This window comes from Anoplopoma fimbria, chromosome 9, assembly GCF_027596085.1.
Source record: "Anoplopoma fimbria isolate UVic2021 breed Golden Eagle Sablefish chromosome 9, Afim_UVic_2022, whole genome shotgun sequence".
NCBI lineage: Eukaryota > Metazoa > Chordata > Actinopteri > Perciformes > Anoplopomatidae > Anoplopoma > Anoplopoma fimbria.
Window position 1 is genome coordinate 19,374,373 of NC_072457.1, and position 21,650 is coordinate 19,396,022.

At 40.7% G+C, this 21,650-nt stretch overlaps 2 protein-coding genes across 2 annotated transcripts in view; one reads left to right on the forward strand and one right to left on the reverse strand.

Annotated features, from left to right (window-relative positions):
• slit2 (slit homolog 2 (Drosophila)) overlaps positions 1 to 4,194 on the forward strand; it is an 85,828-nt gene extending 81,634 nt beyond the window's left edge. The window contains exons 35-38 of the mRNA XM_054604299.1: positions 10 to 164; positions 485 to 839; positions 1,600 to 1,814; positions 3,167 to 4,194. Coding sequence (XP_054460274.1) covers positions 10 to 164; positions 485 to 839; positions 1,600 to 1,814; positions 3,167 to 3,423 — 982 coding nt within the window. The 3' untranslated portion in view covers positions 3,424 to 4,194. The remainder of the gene's footprint in view (positions 1 to 9; positions 165 to 484; positions 840 to 1,599; positions 1,815 to 3,166) is intronic.
• A 2,280-nt stretch (positions 4,195 to 6,474) lies between these two features.
• Positions 6,475 to 12,258, reverse strand: LOC129096141 (intelectin-like). Its single transcript, XM_054604822.1, has 7 exons — positions 12,165 to 12,258; positions 11,894 to 12,073; positions 11,540 to 11,787; positions 8,254 to 8,412; positions 7,167 to 7,284; positions 6,893 to 6,999; positions 6,475 to 6,790 (listed from the first exon to the last, which is right to left on the reverse strand). The coding sequence occupies exons 1-7, from the start codon at positions 12,256 to 12,258 to the stop codon at positions 6,647 to 6,649; spliced, it is 1,050 nt and encodes a 349-aa protein (XP_054460797.1). The 3' UTR covers positions 6,475 to 6,646.
• Between the last annotated feature and the right edge of the window lie 9,392 nt (positions 12,259 to 21,650).

Here is a 21,650-nt window from a genome sequence, read left to right on the forward strand (position 1 = left end):
CTCTCTCAGCGTGGAGACAGTGAACGATGGCAGCTTCCACGCTGTGGAGTTGGTCGCATCGGACCAGACTTTGTCTCTGTCCATCGACGGCGGGCCGCCCAAATCCATCAACTCCATCAGCAAACAGTCCACGCTCAACATAGACTCTCCGCTTTACCTGGGAGGTAAGGAATAGTCTGTTTGTCTGTGTGAATGACTGACCATAATGAGAAATAAATGAGCCCCTTATCGCTGGCTGACTAGATTACTGCTCTTTTTAGTGGAGTGCTCAAGAAAAAGGTAAACTGCAGTTCAGAACATCCAACCGGGGGAAACTCAAACTAAACCATTTTAGGGTGTTTAAATAACTATTAATGCTAGTTTAACTATATAATCCAGTTTATTTTAATCTACCCTCTTATGTATGAAAGCCACAATATAAAAAAGGATTTGTGCACTCCTGATGTAGACTTATGTACCCCTCTGTAATCCTTTCCTCCTCCAGGTATGCCGGAACGTGCCTCGGCCTCTGGGGGCCTCTCGTCCCTGCAGCAAAGCTCGGGCGGAAGCAACGGCACCAGCTTCCACGGCTGCCTCCGTAACCTGTACATCAACGGGAAGCTCCAGGACCTGGGGGCCGGACAGGGGGCAGTGGCTCCGGGCTCCGGGGCCGCACTGGGAACCACCACACAGTGGCTGGGCCACGGGGTGGAGGCGGGCTGCCAGCCCTGCCAGAGGGGCGCCTGCATCCAGGGAGACTGCCACCCGACCGGGCATCGCGGCTTCACCTGCACCTGCCACCCGGGCTGGACGGGAGCGGTGTGCGACCAGCAGGTCAACAACCCCTGCGACGGCAACAAGTGAGTGTTTTTTGTGCCTCTGTGTCTGCGTGTTGGTGACTCGTTGGTGACCACAGAACTGGTATGGGTTTAACCCTCTAAAACCCCGAGCTGTTTCAAGGCGTTTTGAATATGAATATCAGCTTTATTTGGTCATGTACACTTACACACATAGTTACATTCTTACACGAAATTTCTCTTCTGCATTTGAGCCATCCCTGTTTAGCAGCGGGCTGCTAAAAGCACCCGGGGAGCAACCTTTTTTTTTTTGCTTCTGTTACATTTTACTCTCTGTGACTATGATTTTCACTGCAATATATAAGTCTTGCAGCTCTATGGAAACAGCAAAAACATGGCTGAAGCAGAGAGAACTCAAAAATGTATTTTGTGCAGTATAACACAGTTGCCATGCCATAAATCATAAAAAAACGCACGGTGAATTTCTGGAAAACACTGGAATCTATATATCCAACATGGGACTCTACTAGCAGCCTCTCCTGTCCTTCCCTCAATGCACTGTGTGAACAGCCTGCAGTTCAGTCGGCAGTATCATGGAGCTGTTAACAAGTGACTGTTGGTCTCAGACACATGACATGTTTAAAGTCGGAAAAAAAGATGAAAATCTGCAGAATTAGGTTTAGTAAAGCTTCTGCCTGTAGTTTTGGCAATGGCTTTAAAGAAAACATGCTTTTGGGGTTCAGAGGGTTAAAACCACAGTTTGGCCGGGATATTCTTACCCCGTCTTTACCATCCCCCCCGTCTTCCCCTCCTCCGCCCTCAGGTGTATCCATGGCACTTGCCTCCCAATCAACTCCTACTCCTACTCCTGCCGCTGCCAGCCCGGCTTCGCTGGCGTCCTGTGTGACGAGCAGGAGCAGGACACAGCCAACCCCTGCAGTCCGTCTCGCTGCAAGCACGGCAAATGCAGAGTGTCGGGCCTGGGCAAAGCGTACTGCGAGTGTAACGGCGGGTACACGGGAGAGGCGTGCGACAGAGGTGAGGAAAAAAATTATTAAGCCTCATTACTAACATTCTTCTAAAAATAATAACTTTTGCCGTACTAGCTGTTCAAACCAAAGTATGTTTCTCTTGTCCTCTAAGCTTCTGCTTTGCCGTCTATTAGCAGTTTGTGGGTGTGTGTGTGTGTGTGTGTGTGTCTAACAGTGTCCAATGTCTCTGCATTACGCTTCTAACCCCTTGCTTTTTCAACTCAGCATCTCCTGAGCTTCCTCTTAATCCCTCGCGGGGGGTTACTCAGGTGAGACTGTCTGATCACATCTTACTGTCACCCTTTTTTTCCCAACTTTTTCTTTCTTGGTTCCACTTCATCCACCCACTGCCTCACCTTGCTTTCACCTCATTCAACACGCAGCAAGTCGTTTGCTTTATATTTGTCATCTTAAATTTACACACAGCAAAACGACAATTCAAGATATTATTTTATTTAAGAATGATTCTTTCTCATTTTGTATCAGAGTATTAGACTCTTTCTAGTAAGATATACAATCTATTTGTTACAGGCTAGTCCCATCCCACATCCGTAGGTATACCTAGGAAAAATAATGCCTGGGAATTCTTTTGTATTTTATCCACGTAATCATGAACAAAGAAGTGCTGCTCGGTCCTCGTGTGAAACAAAAAGTCAGGGTTGATTTATTTGTCACTTTACTTCTGTACTTCAGTAACGTGACTTCCTTAGTTATTTTAACCCAAACAATGAACTTTTCCTAAACCTAACTAAGCGGTTTTGTTGCCTAAACATAACCAAGTATTTCAGGATCTTTTCCCAAAAACCATCCAAGCAGTTTTGTTGCCTAAACCTAACTACAGTGTTTTCTGTGAATACGGCAAGTTTATTTTGAAAGGACTGTATTCATGTAACCAGCGTTAATTGACACGTGTTGCAGGCTTTCGCACGAAAAAACGTGAAAAAAAAAAGATTCACTTTTCGTAAGATATCATTCGAACCGTTGTATGAGCATACGCTGTTTTTTAACATAAACTAACTTGTTATATCCCAATATGAATAGTTTATTTGTAAAGAATTCCCTCCTGTAACTGCTCGATTTTGTAAGGTTAAAAGACAAATCATTTTTTGTTTCTTAAAAACATTATTTTGTTCATTATCTTTGTGGCATTTTGGACATGCCACAAAGATAATGGATGTTTCAGGTCAGTGTTTTCAGTGTGCTTGTTGTACTAGTGTGTCATCATCCATGGCGTCACCCTGTCTCACTGTCATGCCCTCGTCTTGTCCTCTCCACTGTCTCTTTGAATGACTGTTAAGTTGTTTTCACTATTCTTATGATTAACTCGTAACTCCTCCACCTCCCTCTTCACGCCCGCAGAGGTGGCCTGCCGAGGTGAACGGGTCCGAGATGTCTACCAGAGGCAGCAAGGCTACGCGGCGTGCCAAACCCAGGAGAAGGTCTCCCGCCTAGAGTGCCGGGGCAGCTGCCCGGGGGGAGCAGACGGACAGGGCACCTGCTGCACCCCCCTCCGCAGCAAACGCAGGAAATACACCTTCCAGTGCACCGACGGCTCGTCTTTTGTCCAGGAAGTGGAGAAAGTGGTCAAGTGTGGCTGTACAAAGTGTTCCTCATAAAAATTTGAAAAAAGAGATTCTCTCCCCTCCAGATTAATCTTCTTGCCCGCCTTGATGTCCAATGTCCCCGATTCCTCTCTGAGAGAAACCCCTTCACCCTCCACGGTCCCCTTCCCTCCCCCCCCCCGACCATCCCTGTTTGTTTTTTAAAAACCCTTAAAAAGAAAAAAAGGCAAAAAAAACAACAAGAGAAACGTAAAAAAGAGTTTCTTTTCTTTGTCAGTGCTGGACTGATGATTGATGCTTCCTCGGTGGGGATGTTGAATTGTATTGTAAAGTACAAAAACAGACTTATTTTTTATTATGAAGTGGAGAAAAAGACAAAAAAAAAAAAACACAGAAGAGTTGACTTTTTCCTTACTTCTTTTTCGTTGGTCGTGACGATGCCGACGGCGTGCTACGCTTGTCTCTTCCCCCCCCGGGGGGGCGACCGGTCGCTGATGGCGAACCGCTCCCCCGTAGACTTCCTGCTTCCCGTCTGTGACTTGTGTGTTTTTAGGAGTAACCTTAACTGGTAGTACCACGGACTCACCGCTAGGAGGCGCTGCATTGAGAGCACGGGAGACGGCGGGCAACGATAACCCCCCCACACAAGAAACCACCACTGTCGACCTCCTGAACCCTTGGAGATTTTGAACACAATCCCACACACAGCTGTGCTCAAACTCCTGGTATTTCTTACAGCTACTGAACAACACACTCACACACACACACACACACACACACACACACACACACACACACACACACACACACACACACACACACACACACACAAGTGCTTTCACATGTAGAGGAGTTACACATAATACCTGCCAGGTTAGATACAGTACTCTCTGTTTATCTACCCCCCCCCAGTCATGAATGACAAGTATTTATTGTATCATAAATACCTGTACTTATTCAGTAGATCCCCTATGTATCAATCTGATTCTTTTAATATATATTAATTTATATTTGTCCTTATTTTTGTATTAAAAAAAAAAAGACATAATCTGTCAAGATAGCTGAACTAACAAAAATGGTGTCCTTTATTTTGGTTGAAGAGAAGTGTTTTGTTTTTTTTGGGATCACTGAACTACCGTGCTTGCCAGAGACCTTAGTTACATTTTAATCTGCAAATGTGACGTGAAGACATTGTATATTTTTTTGTCGCGTTTGAGAGTTTGTACTGTGCCATTACCAGAAGGTCTTTATATTAGAGTATAAATGTATAGATAATTTTTTTCCCTACCTATGTATTTCACACAAACAATCTCGTGAGTAGCATTGACCCTAGAGGATGCTTAGGAACTGTTTTTACCTTTTTAACAAATTTATGCTTAAAGAATACTGTGACTTTTTCTAAATGAAACTACTTTGTTAGCCCCTCCCCCCCCCCCCCCGGTCTCCGATGTTAACATGTTGCTGCTAAGTTTTTGTACCGTAGACTTGGATCCTGATCTGTATGTTATATAGAACTTCCTGCTCCTACTGTACGGGGGCACCTTGTGTAACAGATAAAAACGTCCCCCCCTCCTACACATGTGCATTGTGCTTTATATTCCCCTCTTCTCCATCCCAAGACTAATGTCAGTTCCCTGACTGATGTTTGTTTATTAAACACAATATTTACCTCACACTTCTCGCCTTTTGCTTTTTATTTTTGATGCACAAAGAGGTCCAAGTCGGAAACGTTCCCCTTCAATCCGTCTTCATCAACACATGCACCTCTTCTCTCTCAAACAAAGAACCTTCCCAGATCTCACATGTTCACCCACCTTCCATTAGAGGGATTTAGAGCATGCACATAACTGTAAAACCAGTTTAGTCCCACTATAAATGCTCAGCCTGGTTTGTTCTTGTTGCCAACAAAACCAATGAAAAGAACAAAAACAAAAATGTTTTCTTTTTCCTGCATTAACTGCTGCCTGTGTAGCCGAAGCGTGACATAGTTTATTACTCTGTGTTCCTTCATTGTTGTCCCAATACTATAAGAAACTATTGGTGCAACAGATCATGAAACTCACGGTTTGGTTTGTGTCAGAGACCAAAGTCACGGATCGGATCAGCACCAAAGAAAAAAGGGAGCAAATATAACTTTTAGAGATCTGTTATCATGTTTTATTGCCGCTGATATTAATGCTGATCATTGATGATGTTGTTTTATTACATTATCTGTGTACAAGGCTCCAGTACTTTTTGCCACCATCCCAAAAATTATTTCAACCCTCTGAAGTCAATGTAAACCTTAAACATTTTTAAATGTTATCCTTTTACTTTGTAATAGTAATCTTTCACATGCGCGCCAAGCCGTTGCTTCATTGTGCTGAACACTGGCATGAGTTTATTTGAGTTAACCCCACATAGACCGACTTGCTGCTGTTAATACTGGCATAGTTGGCTAAGCGTACCAAATGTGAATTAATCCGAAGCTGTAAATAGTCCCCAAGAAATAAACTCTTGGTCCTGTTTTTGTTACATAACCTAAAAACATGTTTAGTCTATTCATGGGATTTGTTAACAATAAAAATGTGGAGACTGAAAAAAATGCCAGCCCCATATTTAAGTGTTTTTGTATTAGAGCAAACAACAACAATAGAAAAAAAACTATACTGACATTGTTTTTGCCAAAATTCTAAGAATGTACTATTTTTTAAGTTGGACTCATTCGGGAGACAAAGACACCCAAATCTAAAAACACCTTTCAACCGAATCAGCACTGTTTAGTGCACCCGCCCAGTCAGCAACGCAGCTACTGATTCGTTGATAGATTCAACCCAGTGCATCCTGGGATACATCTTGCCCTCAGTAGCAGTAGCCTTCAGTTAACAGCTAATGACCACAACAACTCCTTCAACTCATTTATCTCAAGATAAATGGATTTATCTGAGACATTTATGTTGGATTTATTACTTTTATAAATTATTTAAAAACACAATGTTGTTCCTTGCTGGATTACAAAGCTTATGAAGGCACCGCACAGAATTTAAGACACTCTGTACTCAAAAAGCTTGCAAGAATGCAAAATATTTTTATTTGAATATGCAGTTAAACAGCTCCATCTGCTGGTGTACGGCATCATTACAAATGATAGTAATGAAAGTAATATTTGGGCTGCTCTTTAAGGACACAAATAGAAACACGAGGCCAGTTCATTGAAGAATGAATCACATGCTGGCTACAACTGTGGTTGTTGATGGCCTGGAAACAATGGTCATAAGCTACATGTGCAAATAATCCATCAGCGGTAGAACAGTAAAACAGCAGCCTCAGTCATCTCTTTGGAAGGGCTCCAGCCTTGGCACGCTCCCAGACTGTCCCAGTCAAATGACGGGAAGTCCCCACACTGCCTAGGATCGAAATATCCACCTCCTCCTATACAGTACTGGAGACACACACACACACACACACACACAAAAGAAGACTATTACTATTCTGTGTATTATATTCTGTGTTGACTGACCGACAGCAGAAGTGTCAGACTCACATGTTCGGTGTTGAAGCCAGAGGTCGGCTTTACCCCGGAGCAGATAGCCATGGCTGAACGTTCGTTGTTTATTGGTCTGAATGTGATGAAACCTGGTTCAATCTCCGCTTTCATAGAAACAGGAAGAAAAAAATGGCAGTTGTTCTTGTTCACATGGATGAATTAAGAGTTAGTTAATCTCTTAGCAGTTTTACCATTCAAGGGTAACCTTTAACCTTGAAAAATGATTGAATATTGAATAATATTATCTGTATTTCCCTCTCATTACATTTACCTCTTGGATTGGGTCCATATAACATTCTGGTGGACTCTTTGTCTCCATGGTCATACACGATACGAATAGACGGCCCTCTGTCACTGATCGAGCCAATGTTGTATCTCACTGGATATTGCTGGAGGAATGGGAATGAGGAAAGTACTCAGTTCTTTCACCCAAGTAAAAGTAATATTACATTAGTGTAGAAATACTCTGTTCGTGGTAGCTTAAAAGTCCTGCATTCAAAATTGTACTTTAGTAAAAGTAAAATGTGTTATCAAAATATACTAAAGTACCAAAAGTGCTCATTATTTTAATGGCCCATTATAATTACAAATGCATTTATGGTTAATGATCATGTTAATGTTGCAGCAGGTAAAGGTTGGGCTAATTTTAACACATTTATATACTGCCTGGTTACTTAATCTGTTATAATATTGGTTGTCATAATTCAACGTATCCTTATACAACGCGTATGATATGTTACAAAAAGTTACTCCTCATTATTCTTAAATTTTCCTATGAAAGCCGTCAACATGTGTTAATTTCCGCCTGTTACATGCATACAGTCAGACGTGTTTGTTAAATGGATATATACGTACAAAGTTAGCCAGTATTTCTAAGTATGAGACATTAGATTTATGCACATACTCAACTGCCCCACAATGCATTGCGTCTGGGTTCCTTGAGACCGGCCATCAGTCTTGTGCGATTTTTAACCAGGCTTAAAGCTGTTATGTCACTTGATTAAGTTTTATATGTTTTTATGTGAGAAAATAACCATTTAGAGTCTCAATATGTGGTCAGTTTATCCAAATAACGCCTGTTTGAGATTTTGCCGCGACATTTCAGAGCTGTGACGGAGTCACTGGCGGGGTGCTTTGAGACGCTTAGCTGTGGACAAACACAGAAATACCCACACTCACTCACGCACACACTGGACCGATCTTATTATCTCCTTGTGGAGATAATAATAATTATATTTTGTAAAACTAATCTGAATATGCAAAGTAACTAGTAACCACGTCAAAATTGTTCTTGCCCTACTTTGTACTTAGTTACTTTACACCACTATAACTTCAAAATAGCTACACAACTAAGTCACCTTGAAGAGCTGAAGGAGGTTCCCTCCATACAGGCGGAGGAAGCGGTTGTCAGTGTGGTAGCGGAGAATGGCTGCCAGGTTCCAGTGCTCCAGTGGGAAGTTGTTGGGAACGTGCCACACAGACATGTCTTCTGCCACGATATCATAGTATCCTGGATTCTGTGAAAGTGCACACCTTATTGTTACAACTCTCATTGTGGATTAAATGACTTTTAGCTTTTCTTTATTTTTTGCATCAGTAAAAAAAAAGTAATTTTTCATTTTGCTTATTTTTTTACTTCTCTGGCCTTTAATCTTTATTGACAAATAAAAATATGTATGTAACTTGACCAGTACCGATGTTCCTGTAAGCCGCCGCAGTGAGCCGCCACGCACAATACAGCTCGACTATATGTTATAATAAAATCACAGAAGGGAATGAGTGTGAATTTTCCCACTCAACACTGCACTGTAGGAGAGTGAAGGAGACGCTGGTCTGACCAGAGGATCTAATCAGACACAATCATTGAAACCACCTGTGGTTTTGTGGAAGCTTAAAGCCCGACACACCTGCTGTTTTTTTGCATTCCTGCAGTGATTGAACAACGTGACCTAAAGATACTCCATTACAAGCAAACGTCCTGCATTCAAAATCCTACTTGAATAACGATATAGGAGTATTACCAGCTTCATGTGGTTAAAGTAGAAGCAGTAAAATCTACTTAAAGTATAAAAAGTATTTAGGGAGTGGAGGTAGGCGTTGTGACGTCACCCACTGGTTTGTGAACGATGGTTTTGAAGCCTCGAGTTTGGCGTTTTTGCCGTCGCCATCTTTGCTTTTTGCAACCAGGAAAGGGAAATTATCATATTTGGCCTGCAAAAGAGTGATGTAGAGACGCCGTATATTGGTAGCGATAGCGACCTGTCAAAAAGGTAGCCCGACCCTAAAGCATACTCTGCTTTATGGCCTACTTTACTCTAAATGGAGCATCATTTACTAAATGAACATCATGCTGTATTGAAGAAGACTAGATACTAGACCATAAACTCATGTTCACAGTGTTTACCAAGGTAATAAATCAAGTGAGAAGTAGGGTCATTTTCTCATAGACTTCCATACAGTCAAACTTCGTTTGGCAACCAAGGAGTCGCCCCCTGCCGGCCATTAGAGAGAATGCAGGTTTAAGACACTTCTGCATTGGCTTCACCTTTCAGAACCGGAGGTTTCCGCCTTGTTATCACTGATGTATCAATGTGTAAACAGCATTTTACTTGTTTACTAGTTGTAGGCGTTCGAGGTAGAGATGGTTTTAGATACTTAATATACGTTTTAGTAGTTTGTTACAGTGCTTCCCAACCTGGGGCTTGTGCTCCATCAAAGGGCCACAAGATAAACATGAGTGTATTGAATGATCTTTGTTATTAAACTGAAACCATGTGTCTCTCTTTTTGGTGAAACTGCAACTAGACACCACCTTTTGTTATTCTAGAATCCCATCATAAGTTTTGAATGAAAAAATCGAAATCTGAAATTAACCAGTAACGCCCACTGTCAGATAAATGAAGTAAAATATTCCCCACTGAATTATAGTGAGTGGAAGTCGAAAGAAATTGCACATATAGCCTACTTGCAAAGTACCTCAAATCACACTTGAGTACTGTACTTTTAGCATTTTCTCAGTAAAATTTCAGTTAATGAAATCATTTTCCACCGCTGTATTTATATACAGTGGGGGAAATAATTATTTGATCCCTTGCCGATTTTGTAAGTTTGCCCACTGACAAAGAAATGAACGATCTATAATTGTTATGGTAGGTTTATTTTAACAGTGAGAGACAGAATATAAAAAAAAGAATCCAGAAAATCACATTATATAAAAGTTATAAATTGATTTGCATTTGATTGAGTGAAATAAGTATTTGAGCCCCTACCAACCAGCAACAATTCTGGCTCCCACATATCGGTTAGATTAGTCCTTTCACTTTAAGAAAGTACTCTGAATCTCAACTTGTTACCTGTATGAAAGACACCTGTCCACAGAATCAATCAATCAGATTCCAACTTCTCCACCATGGGCAAGACCAAAGAGCTGTCTAAGGACATCGGGGCAAAGCTTGTAGACCTGCACAAGGCTGGAATGGGCTACAAGACCATCGGCAAGCAGCTTGGTGAGAAGGAGACAACTGTTGGTGCGATTATTCGGAAATGGAAGAAACACAAAATGACCATCAATCGCCCTCGGTCTGGGGCTCCACGCAAGATCTCGCCTCATGGGGTATCGATGATCATGAGAAAGGTGAGGGATCAGCCCAGAACTACACGGGAGGAACTTGTTAATGATCTCAAGACAGCTGGGACCACAGTCACCAAGAAAACCATTGGTAACAGCGCCTGCAAGGTCCCCCTGCTCAAGAAGGCACATGTACAGGCCCGTCTGAAGTTTGCCAATGAACAACTGAATGATTCAGAGAAGGCTTGGGAGAAGGTAATGTGGTCAGATGAGACCAAAATTGAGCTATTTGGCATCAACTCAACTCGCCGTGTTTGGAGGAAGAGAAATGCTGATTATAACCCCAAGAACACCATCCCCACCGTCAAGCATGGAGGTGGAAACATTATGCTTTGGGGGGGGGTTTCTCTGCTAAGGGGACAGGACGACTTCACCGCATCGAGGGGAGGATGGACGGGGCCATGTACCGTGAAATCCTGGGCAACAACCTCCTTCCCTCAGCCAGGACACTGAACATGGGTCGTGGATGGGTCTTCCAGCACGACAATGACCCAAAACATACGGCCAAGGCAACAAAGGAGTGGCTCAAGAAGAAGCACATTAAGGTCATGGAGTGGTCTAGCCAGTCTCCGGACCTTAATCCCATAGAAAATCTGTGGAGGGAGCTGAAGCTTAGAGTTGCCAAGCGACAGCCTCGAAACCTTCAGGATTTGGAGAAGATATGCAAAGAGGAGTGGACCAAAATCCCTCCTGAGATGTGCGCAAACCTGGTGACCAACTACAAGAAGCGTCTGACCTCTGTGCTTGCCAACAACGGTTTCTCCACTAAGTACTGAGTCATGTTTTGTTTGGGGATCAAATACTTTTTTCACTCGATCAAATGCAAATTAATTTATAACTTTTATATAATGTGATTTTCTGGATTTTTTTTTTTTATATTCTGTCTCTCACTGTTAAAATAAACCTACCATAACAATTATAGATCGTTCATTTCTTTGTCAGTGGGCAAACTTACAAAATCGGCAAGGGATCAAATAATTATTTCCCCCACTGTAACTGCCACGTTGCTCACGTACCTTGAAGTCGTCTGACGTGGCGCCCTCTGCTGCTCCGAACGTGTTTCTGTTGGACCAGTTCCCGTCCCCATCCGGCAGGTCGGCGTTGTTGCCCTGCTGGCTCGACCAGCGATCGCCCACCGTGCACCTCCCGTGAACATTGTTCTCATGGACGCTCGCCACCAGAGTCCAGCCGCCACCCGCGGTGGTCATGTCACAGAAAGTCTGATAGACCATGCCGTTAGCAGTGGTCAGGAAGTACAACCCATCTGCAAAAATTACAGTAAATGTTATTGGGAAAAAAATGTGTTAGAGAGGGTTACAACACTTCGATCAATATCTTGTTTAATTTGAAAGTATTGTCAGAAGAAACACCTTCTTTTTCATTATATCTGTCCTTGATGTCCTTACAGCTCCTCCCAACATATATGGACCGGATTCTTAATTTCTCCAACTGTTTGAAGTTTGTGCTGTTGACCTTTTCTGTCATCTCAACATTCTTTGTGGCTTCTGTGTGGCTGACCTCCTTATTTACTGAAAATAAAGCAGATCTCTCTCAGATATCAATTTTAGAAAGCTATGATGTAGGAAAGTACAATGTGAGAGCATAGTAGGATTTGTTGTGCATATGAGTGTGTTGGATGACTTTTACCCATTTGTGGAGAAGTAGCAGCTGCAGAGAATGCATGATCCACTGACACCCAGACCACCAAAACCACCAAAACTGTGTGGTGCAACATCTATGGGAAATAAACATATACAACATATCTAAACATTAAAGATGCCAAGTGTGGCCATCTTGTTTTTTGGCAACCAGAAATAACACCAGAGGGTGGAGCTTAATCGAATCTTTCATGAACTGAAAACACATTGTGAAGGGGTTAAAGTTGTAAGACCAAAACACAGACAACGGTAGAACCTGTCAATCACAAGGTAGCCCCGCCCTAAAGCATTCCCTGCTTTATGGTCTGTTTGACTCTAAATGGACCATCATTTACTAAATGAACATCATGCTGTATTGAAGCAGACTTGAAACTGACGATGGAGAACATAAACTCATGTTTACAATGTTAACTGGGGTAATCCAACTGAGAATTAGGGTCATTTTTGTCAAAGACTTCTCTACAATCGGACTTCTTTTTGGAATCAGAGGAGTCAACCCCTGATGCCATAGAGTGCTGCATGGATTAGTCAAACTGGCAAGCATTTTTTCGCTTCCGGTTCCCTTGTCTGGAAATCAATGGGTTTTTTGAATGGGTTTTTGGTTAGATGCCTGAATTAAGGTCTGTGGTTAACTGTGGCAGCTTTAGGGATTTTAACGTTTTATTTTACGACGTAAAAATTCATCAGTAAATATCCCTCCTATGAATTCTGAAGCTTTTACATCTCATTAAAAGCCTTTGCCATTAAGTGGCCAAATGAGACTACAAAATGTCATGACATACACCTTTACAGCCTTGTTGTGTTACTCTTGCTCATGCTACAATTGGGTAGTTTGTTAGCGTTAACTTTATACATTTTTAACTTTACAGTTGTGAAGTGGTCTATACTCATTTTAGAATATATAGAACCTTTATTTCTTTACAATACAGTATATATGCCGTGAAATTGTTCATAGTTTTGATGTAAATTGGAGAATGAAAGAGGTGTGTGTGCTCAAAGAAGGACCAAGAGCTAGAAATCAGAATCAGGATAATGAAGACGAATATTTCTGATAGCCATATCATATCTGCCAGTGCCATATCTAGTCAGTGACGCAGCGCAGACAATATAAAGGGACTGTGAGGAAAAACGTCTTACTGCAAAGAAAATGATCATCAATGTGCTCCTTAATAAAACCTGAACAAAAAAAGGTCAACTTACCTCAATAAAAGGTGCAACCTTGCGGTTTAAGATTCTGTCCTGGACTGGAAGATCTTCGCTCTGCAGTTTGACCAGGATCTTATCTTTAATAGACAGACTTTAATAGACAGCATCTCTCATGTGTGGATTGTCATGTGTCTCTGTAAACTTCCACGATGAATTTATTATGGTCATGTGCAATAATAGTTAAAATAGTTAAAATATTTTTTTCTGTCTGTAAATATAATATTTCAGTTATTGTTGATTTTCTACTGTTTTTTATTGCTTATTTATAATACTTGTTTTTTTTATTCTCATTTTTTATTTTTTATCTTGTCTTCTTCTACTATGTCTCTTGTGTGCACTTTACTCTATGCTGCTGTAAGCCTGCAAATTTCCCCGCTGCGGGACTAATAAAGGATTATCTTATCTTATCTTATCTTATCTTATGTGACTCTTGTTAGAGCAAAGTTTACAGTTTTAACCAACATGATTGTTAATCATCAACAATTGATAGATATTATCTTTACAGTTGCCACATGTTGGGCTCTCGGGAACAAGATGCCCTTCTATGCTGTTATCAGTGGATGAAGAAGTAAAAGTACAAAAGTAATAGAATCGAAATACAGTATACCTGAAGTACTTAAGTATTCATTATGCAAAATGGACCATCTCAGAATGATATATATCATTGTAATATAATTATTGATTACATCAATGTGTGCTTCACTTGGTGGAGCGAATTGTTACCTACTTTTTATAGGCTAGCTGGTGACAGTACCAGCTATGTCAGCCCAAAACGTCTCTGTTGGCGAGAAATCTTACACTTGTTGGCTGAGTTTTACTTCTTATGGTGCCGTTTACTATCACGATTAATATCAGTGTGAGAGAGTACTTTCACGAATACAAGTTTTTATGTAATTTTATTGCACTCAAAACCTCCAACACAACTTAAAGATTCGGTTCCGATTCCTGCTGCTGAATTTCACTCTACCCTTGAATGTATCAGGATTTCTCTCTCTCTCTCTCTCTCTCTCTCTCTCTCTCTCTCTCTCTCTCTCTCTCTCTGTGTGTGTCTCTCTCCCTGGTCTATTTTAAGAGGTTAGACAGACACTGTGAGAAGCGTTCACAAATAATTCAACTGCTCCACACGGCAGCAGGAATGAGAACCGGCAGCCAGCTGTGCCCTCCCAGCTGCACTGGCCACATGTGGCCGTCCCCTGGGACTTCTCGTTGCGGAAGTCTTTTGATAAATAATTGTGGCTTCTGTTTGCCTTCTTTTTTTTGTTGCAATCTCTCTAAATTCTTTAGTTCAAACCCTTCAGAGGTATTTCTGATAGCCGTATTATATCTGTAAGTGTCATATCTAGTCAGTGAAGCAGCAGAGACAACATAAAGGGACTGTGAGGAAATACGTCTTACTGCAAAGAAAATGATCATCAATGTGCTCCTTAATAAAACCTGAACAAAAAAAGGTCAACTTACCTCAATAAAAGGTGCAACCTTGCGGTTTAAGATTCTGTCCTGGACTGGAAGATCTTCGCTCTGCAGTTTGACCAGGATCTTATCTTTAATAGACAGACTTTAATAGACAGCATCTCTCCTGTGTGGATTGTCATGTGTCTCTGTTAACTTACACAATTCATTTATTATGGTCATGAGACTCTTTTATTGTTTTTATATTAAATATTAACTTGATATTATCTAAAATGACGATTAGAAAAAAAGATCTGTGTTCTCTGGACTGAGGAAACCTGGACATTAACTATTAATATCAGTAATTTCACATGATAATATAATGTTATAAATAAATATTTAAAATGTTAAAAGGTCTGTCTGCCATGCTGGTCCTGTCATGTCTCACTCTGTCCCCTTACAACTTAGGTTCAACTTAAACTATTACGGTTAAAAAGAAGCTAGGCGACCTAGTTCCCAGGCCAAAGTCAAATGTTTAATCTGTGCATTTCCAGTGGCTGAGAGTAAAAGCTACCGATGTCCATACAGAGGAAATGAAGGAGTTCATTTATCTTATAATAGGTTTTCCTATAACCTGTTTATTCCCCCTGACCCTAATAATCACCATATTTATAACTGAACTCCTCATGTTTCTTTTGCTCTCTTTTATTCATAGTCTATAGTTCACTCTCTTTCACACACACACACACACACACACACACACACACACACACACACACACACACACACACACACACACACACACACACACACACACACACACACACACACACACACACTCACCTCCCCCCCCCTGCCTCTCCTTGTTTCTTTCTCAGCGTTGTCCGGTTTGCTAATATTATCTGACCTGATTCACTTTTCTGCCAGAAACGTTCAGATTCATTGACGTGAACACACACACACACACACACACACACACACACACACACACACACACACACACACACACACACACACACACACACACACACACAAACTCACACACACACACACACACACACTCACACACAGACACACACACACTCATGAATAAATCACACACACAAACATAAATACAAAGTGTTAGCTTTTCAGACTAAGAAACTTTCTTAAACCTGAAGGATATTTTATAGAAGAGTTGTGTGCTTATAGACACGATTAAGCCAGAACTAAATGGGACTACATTTGTTCTTCATATATTATTACTAATGCAGTGACCAGGGACCTCTCCCTCCACTACCAGGATTATTGTAGAAAAACTAACAATGCAGAGGCCTGATCCCATGTCCCCTAAGAGATCAAACTGCAATGTAATGTAATGTAATGTAATGCAAGAGATTATAAGGACTTTTGGACGGAGACTTCACAGGATCAAAGGAGAAAATAAATGGGAGGTCAGAATAAATCCATCGGTCAACATTTATAAAAAATATAAATGCATTTTTTAGTCAATAAGATATTAAAAGGATGATGAAAACAATTTTGATATTTTTCCTGTCAAATTTTGATTTCTTAAATAAGTCTGTGCTTTTAAAATTGTCTCCTCAGTAAAAGGTTGAAAAATTCTGTGTTTAGTGAACTTATAAAAAACAACATGTTGACTCTGCATTCAATGAAATCAGACCAAAAACAGTAGTCTGGTACACAAATTCAATTCTTTGTGACAACCTTTGTTTGCTTTTTTTTTATTTTATACAAATGTCTTTTTACTCTAATACATTTTTGATAAGTTTAAAGGGCAACAATGTGTCCATGGAACTGTTAAAATGTCAGAACAATTAAACCTTAGATATCAAGAAAATATTGTTGTTTTTAGAGGTCACAAATCAAAAAGATACACAGCCCTAAGAGGCAAGTCAGTTAATCTCAGTGGTTGCACCACGATCAGGAAGACAAGAACGAAAATATGAAACCTGCTTCACCAAATGTGGTCCTTTTAGGGGAAATTTTCTACTTTTCTCTAGCTGAATATTTTATAGTTTTACCTCCAAACAAACATTAAAATATAGTTGAAATATTAGCAGCTTATTGACCTTTTAACTGTATAGACAGGTCACAACCTTTACCAACACTTAAGTGTAACATAGTTTACTCCCAGTGACTGTCTTGAACTTTGACCTTGAAATGGGGGACGGCTATTCCTTTTCCATTCTCGACAATCAACATTGGTTCCTTTTTTAATCGTGATCCGAGCACAAAACCAAACATGACCAAAGCTTACAGCTGTGTCACATCAGAAAACGGTCATTTGAGTCATTTTTTAAAACCTGTGATTTTGTAACAGTTTTTGGAGACACAAATAAACTGCTGCCCTACCGGCCTGGGATGTCAGCTGAGATGGCAACTGCGAAATCACCAAACTCAAGCTTCGAAATGGCAAAAATTACATGTTACTCTTTTACTCTTTCTCTCTACGCTTTGTAACAATACAACTCCGAGTCTCTTCTCACCTCAGTGAGTCCACAACTTGCCGTGAGTTAGTTTAGTTAATAAAGAAGTTAGCCAGCTATACTGGACGCATTAACGACAATACAAATTAAAATTGGCCGCCGCTCTGAACGTCCTGCTACATTGATTGAAATGGGAATGTCCGTTCTAGACCCCTTTCTTATTGATATGGCTCAAAAACTTTTCGTGAACGTCTCTGTATGCTGAGGCTTCAACCGGTTGATACAGTGGCCTTCTCTGCTAAGACAAATAAACTGCTCTTTTTGTCAATCTTTTTAACTTTCTCTATAGCTCTCTCTGTCCTGTCTGCAGCCTCAAGGGCTCATTTAACTCTCACACATTGAAGGTGGGCATGTGTGGCCCATTAAAAGTTTCCCCAGGCAAACAAAGCCAACCTTGATGAAGCAAGCTCCTTTTTGGGTGACATAAGAAAGTAAAGGGGCGGCCATTAGTCAGTCAGTATTAATAGATGTAATCACTCTATCATTCCTCAGAGAAGGGACCCTGCGCATATTTGAAAATGTATTCAACCTATGTTTTATTAATCCTCTTTGGTATTGTGGCTATTCTTATATACAGCTGATGGATGTCCTATGTAGGTTACAAGTCCATTACACCGTGAATACTAAAAGGCTGCACACGCTTCCGCTCTGCACAGTGTACCGTATAACGCCATCTCGCTGTTTTCTCACTCCTGCATGATCAGAATAAACACAAACCTTTTATCACTAATGTAATACAGTTAATACATGTGATGACTATATACGTTTTCAGTGGAATTGGAAATGAAGACAGCCTATGTGTTTTTGCACTGATTCCGTGGTGTACTTTAAAAGGAATAGTTCAATTATTCTCTTTCTAGCTGAGAGTAGTGCTGGGAGATACGGCCAAGATCTTCTATTCAGATGTAGGTCATTTCAGATCTGGATAATGATTTATATCACCATATAGCATCTTTTATGGTAATTATATTAATAAATAGTGAAATGACCGAATGGCTTTGTATACTCTTGTGTGATTTAGATACTTGATAAATGAAAACTATTGAGTATTTTCACATTTAATTAAGAACTTAAATGTAAAATAATCAGATTTTATGAGAAATTTGATTTCGTGTGTGCTTGTAATAAGTTTAGACGACATAATTGTGTTTCACAATATCTCGGTATATGATTTTATCACGATAAGATGCCATTAAAAGACGATACATTATCAAATTGAATTATCGCCCAGCCCTAGCTGTGAGTTAGATGAGAAGATAAATACTGCTATCCTGTCTTCTTTATATTTAACATGTAGCTGGAGTCAGCAGCTGGTTAGCTTTGCTTATGTTAGCTGGAAACAAGGGGACGCAGCTAGAGTTGCACTGTCGGCGACCTCCGCTCCTGCAGAGTGATGCCAATGCTGAAGGGTCTTAAAACTATCATTCCATCTACTGACCAGCAGGGGACGACTCCTCCTCTCACTTGATTTATTAACTCAGTAAACATTGTAAAAATGAGGTTCTGGTCTCCATCTTTAGTCTAACGTCTTCTTCAATACAGCATGGTGTTCATTTATTAAATGATGGTCCACTTAGAGTAAAATAGACCATAAAGCAGAGGATGCTTTAGTGCGGCCTTACTGTGATTGAAAGGTTGCTGCTGCTACCAGAGCCGTATCCAGCGTCTCTACGTCACTCCTTTGCATTCCAAATATGGTAACTTTTGCTCATTGGTTGTGAAAAAACAACATGGCGCCGGCCGTTATCCAAGATGATGATGGCGAAAATCGTCGAACTCGAGGCTTCATAACGGCAGTCCCAAAACCAATGGGTGACTTTACGATGACTAGGTCAACTTCTTATATACAGTCACAATGAAAATACGCTGAGTAGGCCCTCTATAGCGTACTAATGCAACCACTAACTGTTTAACTATTGCTGTATTTACACTGCACGGTACAGTACGGCTGTACTCAGCTCTTTTAACTCTTTTTGGTATTCCATTTGAAAAAGTGGAGCATAGAAGGTGTTAGAACTGCAGACCCCTGGTTGGTCTGAGAGAATTGTAACCAGCGTGACACAGGGACGACCTGCACAAACACAGAATTTTTTAATAGCCAAGCCGCCGTCAATAGCAAGAACAATTTTTTTTACTCACTCAACCCACATTTAAAAAAGTGGCAGCTGGAAAACAACATTTTAAACAACATCGTATGATTAATTAAGTGTCGAGGTTCCCTTTGGTTGGTAGCTGATGAAAGATTTCAGCAAGTGCAGCGTTGAAGATAATTTCAGTTTCACGTGGCATCGCCTCGCCGACCAGCTGAAAGTCCCGCAGACACTGAGGGAGGTACTGTCTGCAGTGGAAAACAAAATAAAGGAAAGAACCTGATACCAAAAGTGAGTTGAGTCGTGTCAAGTCAAGTCGAGGCAAAGGTGTACAGTGGAAATGAGGCATATATCTCAGCTGGGAGTAACCCTAACTTCCTGAGTCTCCGCTTGTCGCCTTGCAGTTGCTCCTGGCCAAGAAATAGTCAGTAACAGAGTAAACTACTGAAGCCCTGGGGGTCAAACTTAGCGAGAGAAAAACAAATCTGGTGATCAATTCTCTGAGTCTAGTTTAATTAGTTTTTTCTCCTGTTTTTATGATTTAAGAACTGGTTAAAAAGCCTTTTGAAGTTTCTTTAAAAAAATGTAACCTGTGAAACAAGTGGCAGGAGACGACTTCTTTGTAATACTCAATCCGACCCCAAGAAGGTTAAACACACCGCTACCCAATGTAATATATCGTGTGTTAGCAATATAATATGCTGTACCTTGTGTTTGGAGTGCATGTAGAATTTAACATCACCTGCAAGAAACCTGATTGCTTTTAGTCCCATTTTGAACATGGGATAGTAGTGCACTTTAACCCTCTTGTGGTTGAAATAAGTATTACAACTACAACAAAAAAACGTGGAAATACATCGTCATTGCAAAAGCTTTTTGTCCACCTGTTCTAAAGTCATAAACAGAATAGAAACTAATTGAAATCAGATTTAGAAAAAGGATCACCAGATTTTTTTGCCCTTTTTCTCTCAGGGCTTCCTAAAATAACTGTAAAGTAGGGTTTTGTTGTCGATTTTATACCTTGGTTTTTGCACCAATTAAAGTAACAATACATAACCTGTAATAAGTGAGTTTTATAGAGTTTTATTAATGCTAGTCGGTGAATTTTGTTACCTTTGTAAAGAACCACAATGGCCATGTCTTCCTGCTTCTTTATGCTAGTGTAAGCTTCATAAATACCTCACAGGCATGAGCGTGGCATCAGCTCCCGTCATCTAAAGCTGGAACTATGATTGTCTAAAGTTACACATAAACGCCTGGTGTTATGGGTATTCATAGGTCTAGCTGCTGCTAGCTGTATCCCTCTTGCTCCAGGTTTTGTGCTAGGCTAACTTGCTGCTGGCTGTAGCTTCATTTTTAGGCAGGAAAGTGGAAAAAGTGTATTTCCCCAAAGAATAATATTTCTTCACATCCTGTAATTGTAATTTAATCAGAACCACCAAAGCATTTGCAGGTCAGGCTGGATTCATAAATCTGGTCGGCTTCGTTAAGACTTGTGATTCCTTGAGGCTGTACCACACGCTTTCACATTCACATCCCAGACTAACGAGGAGGCCTCATTAAGCAAAAATGAACAGATGTGAATCTGTGGAGAGTTCATCACGGAGCAGGGTTGTCACCGTAAAAGCTTCTGTGTTTTCGCTGGTCGGGGCATCTTTTCACAGGAACAACCTTTACAAATTATTCATGTTTGTTTCTTTCAGTGGATAGAGAGTGGGGGGGGGGCAGAGTGCACAGCGCATTCCACACAAGGTCCACAGCTGACGGGTGCTAATGTGAGTTAGTTACATAATGCCATTTCTAGAGGTTCAGAGAAATCCAGACCTCATGATAGATGTCTCTCCATGGCGGGCAGATGGAAGCCAAACTGTACAATACACCCCCCATGAATTCTATTAGGCATGTTAATCCAGACAATGGGAATGTAAAGTCATTAACATGAATTCTAATCCAAACACTATGCAGAAACTACAAAAGACTTTGACCGTACTACAGGTGTCTGCCATATGATTACCCAGTTTTATTTTTGGGCGTTTCTTAGAAAATGACTGAAATAAGTGCCACATGGCTGTAAAAATATATAATTAGGCTTACTTTCCTTTTGGATTTCTCTTTAACTTTATTTAACTTTAAAATAAATACCGTAAAACTCAGTCAGCTCTCCATTCTTAAGCTTGCTTTAGTTACCATGATCGGGATCTGTTTGTCCTGCCCCCATGTAAAACATTTACAAACTCAAAAAGGGTCATTTATTTTAAAGGGACTGCAAAATGTTTGTTGGGTAACATTTGAAAA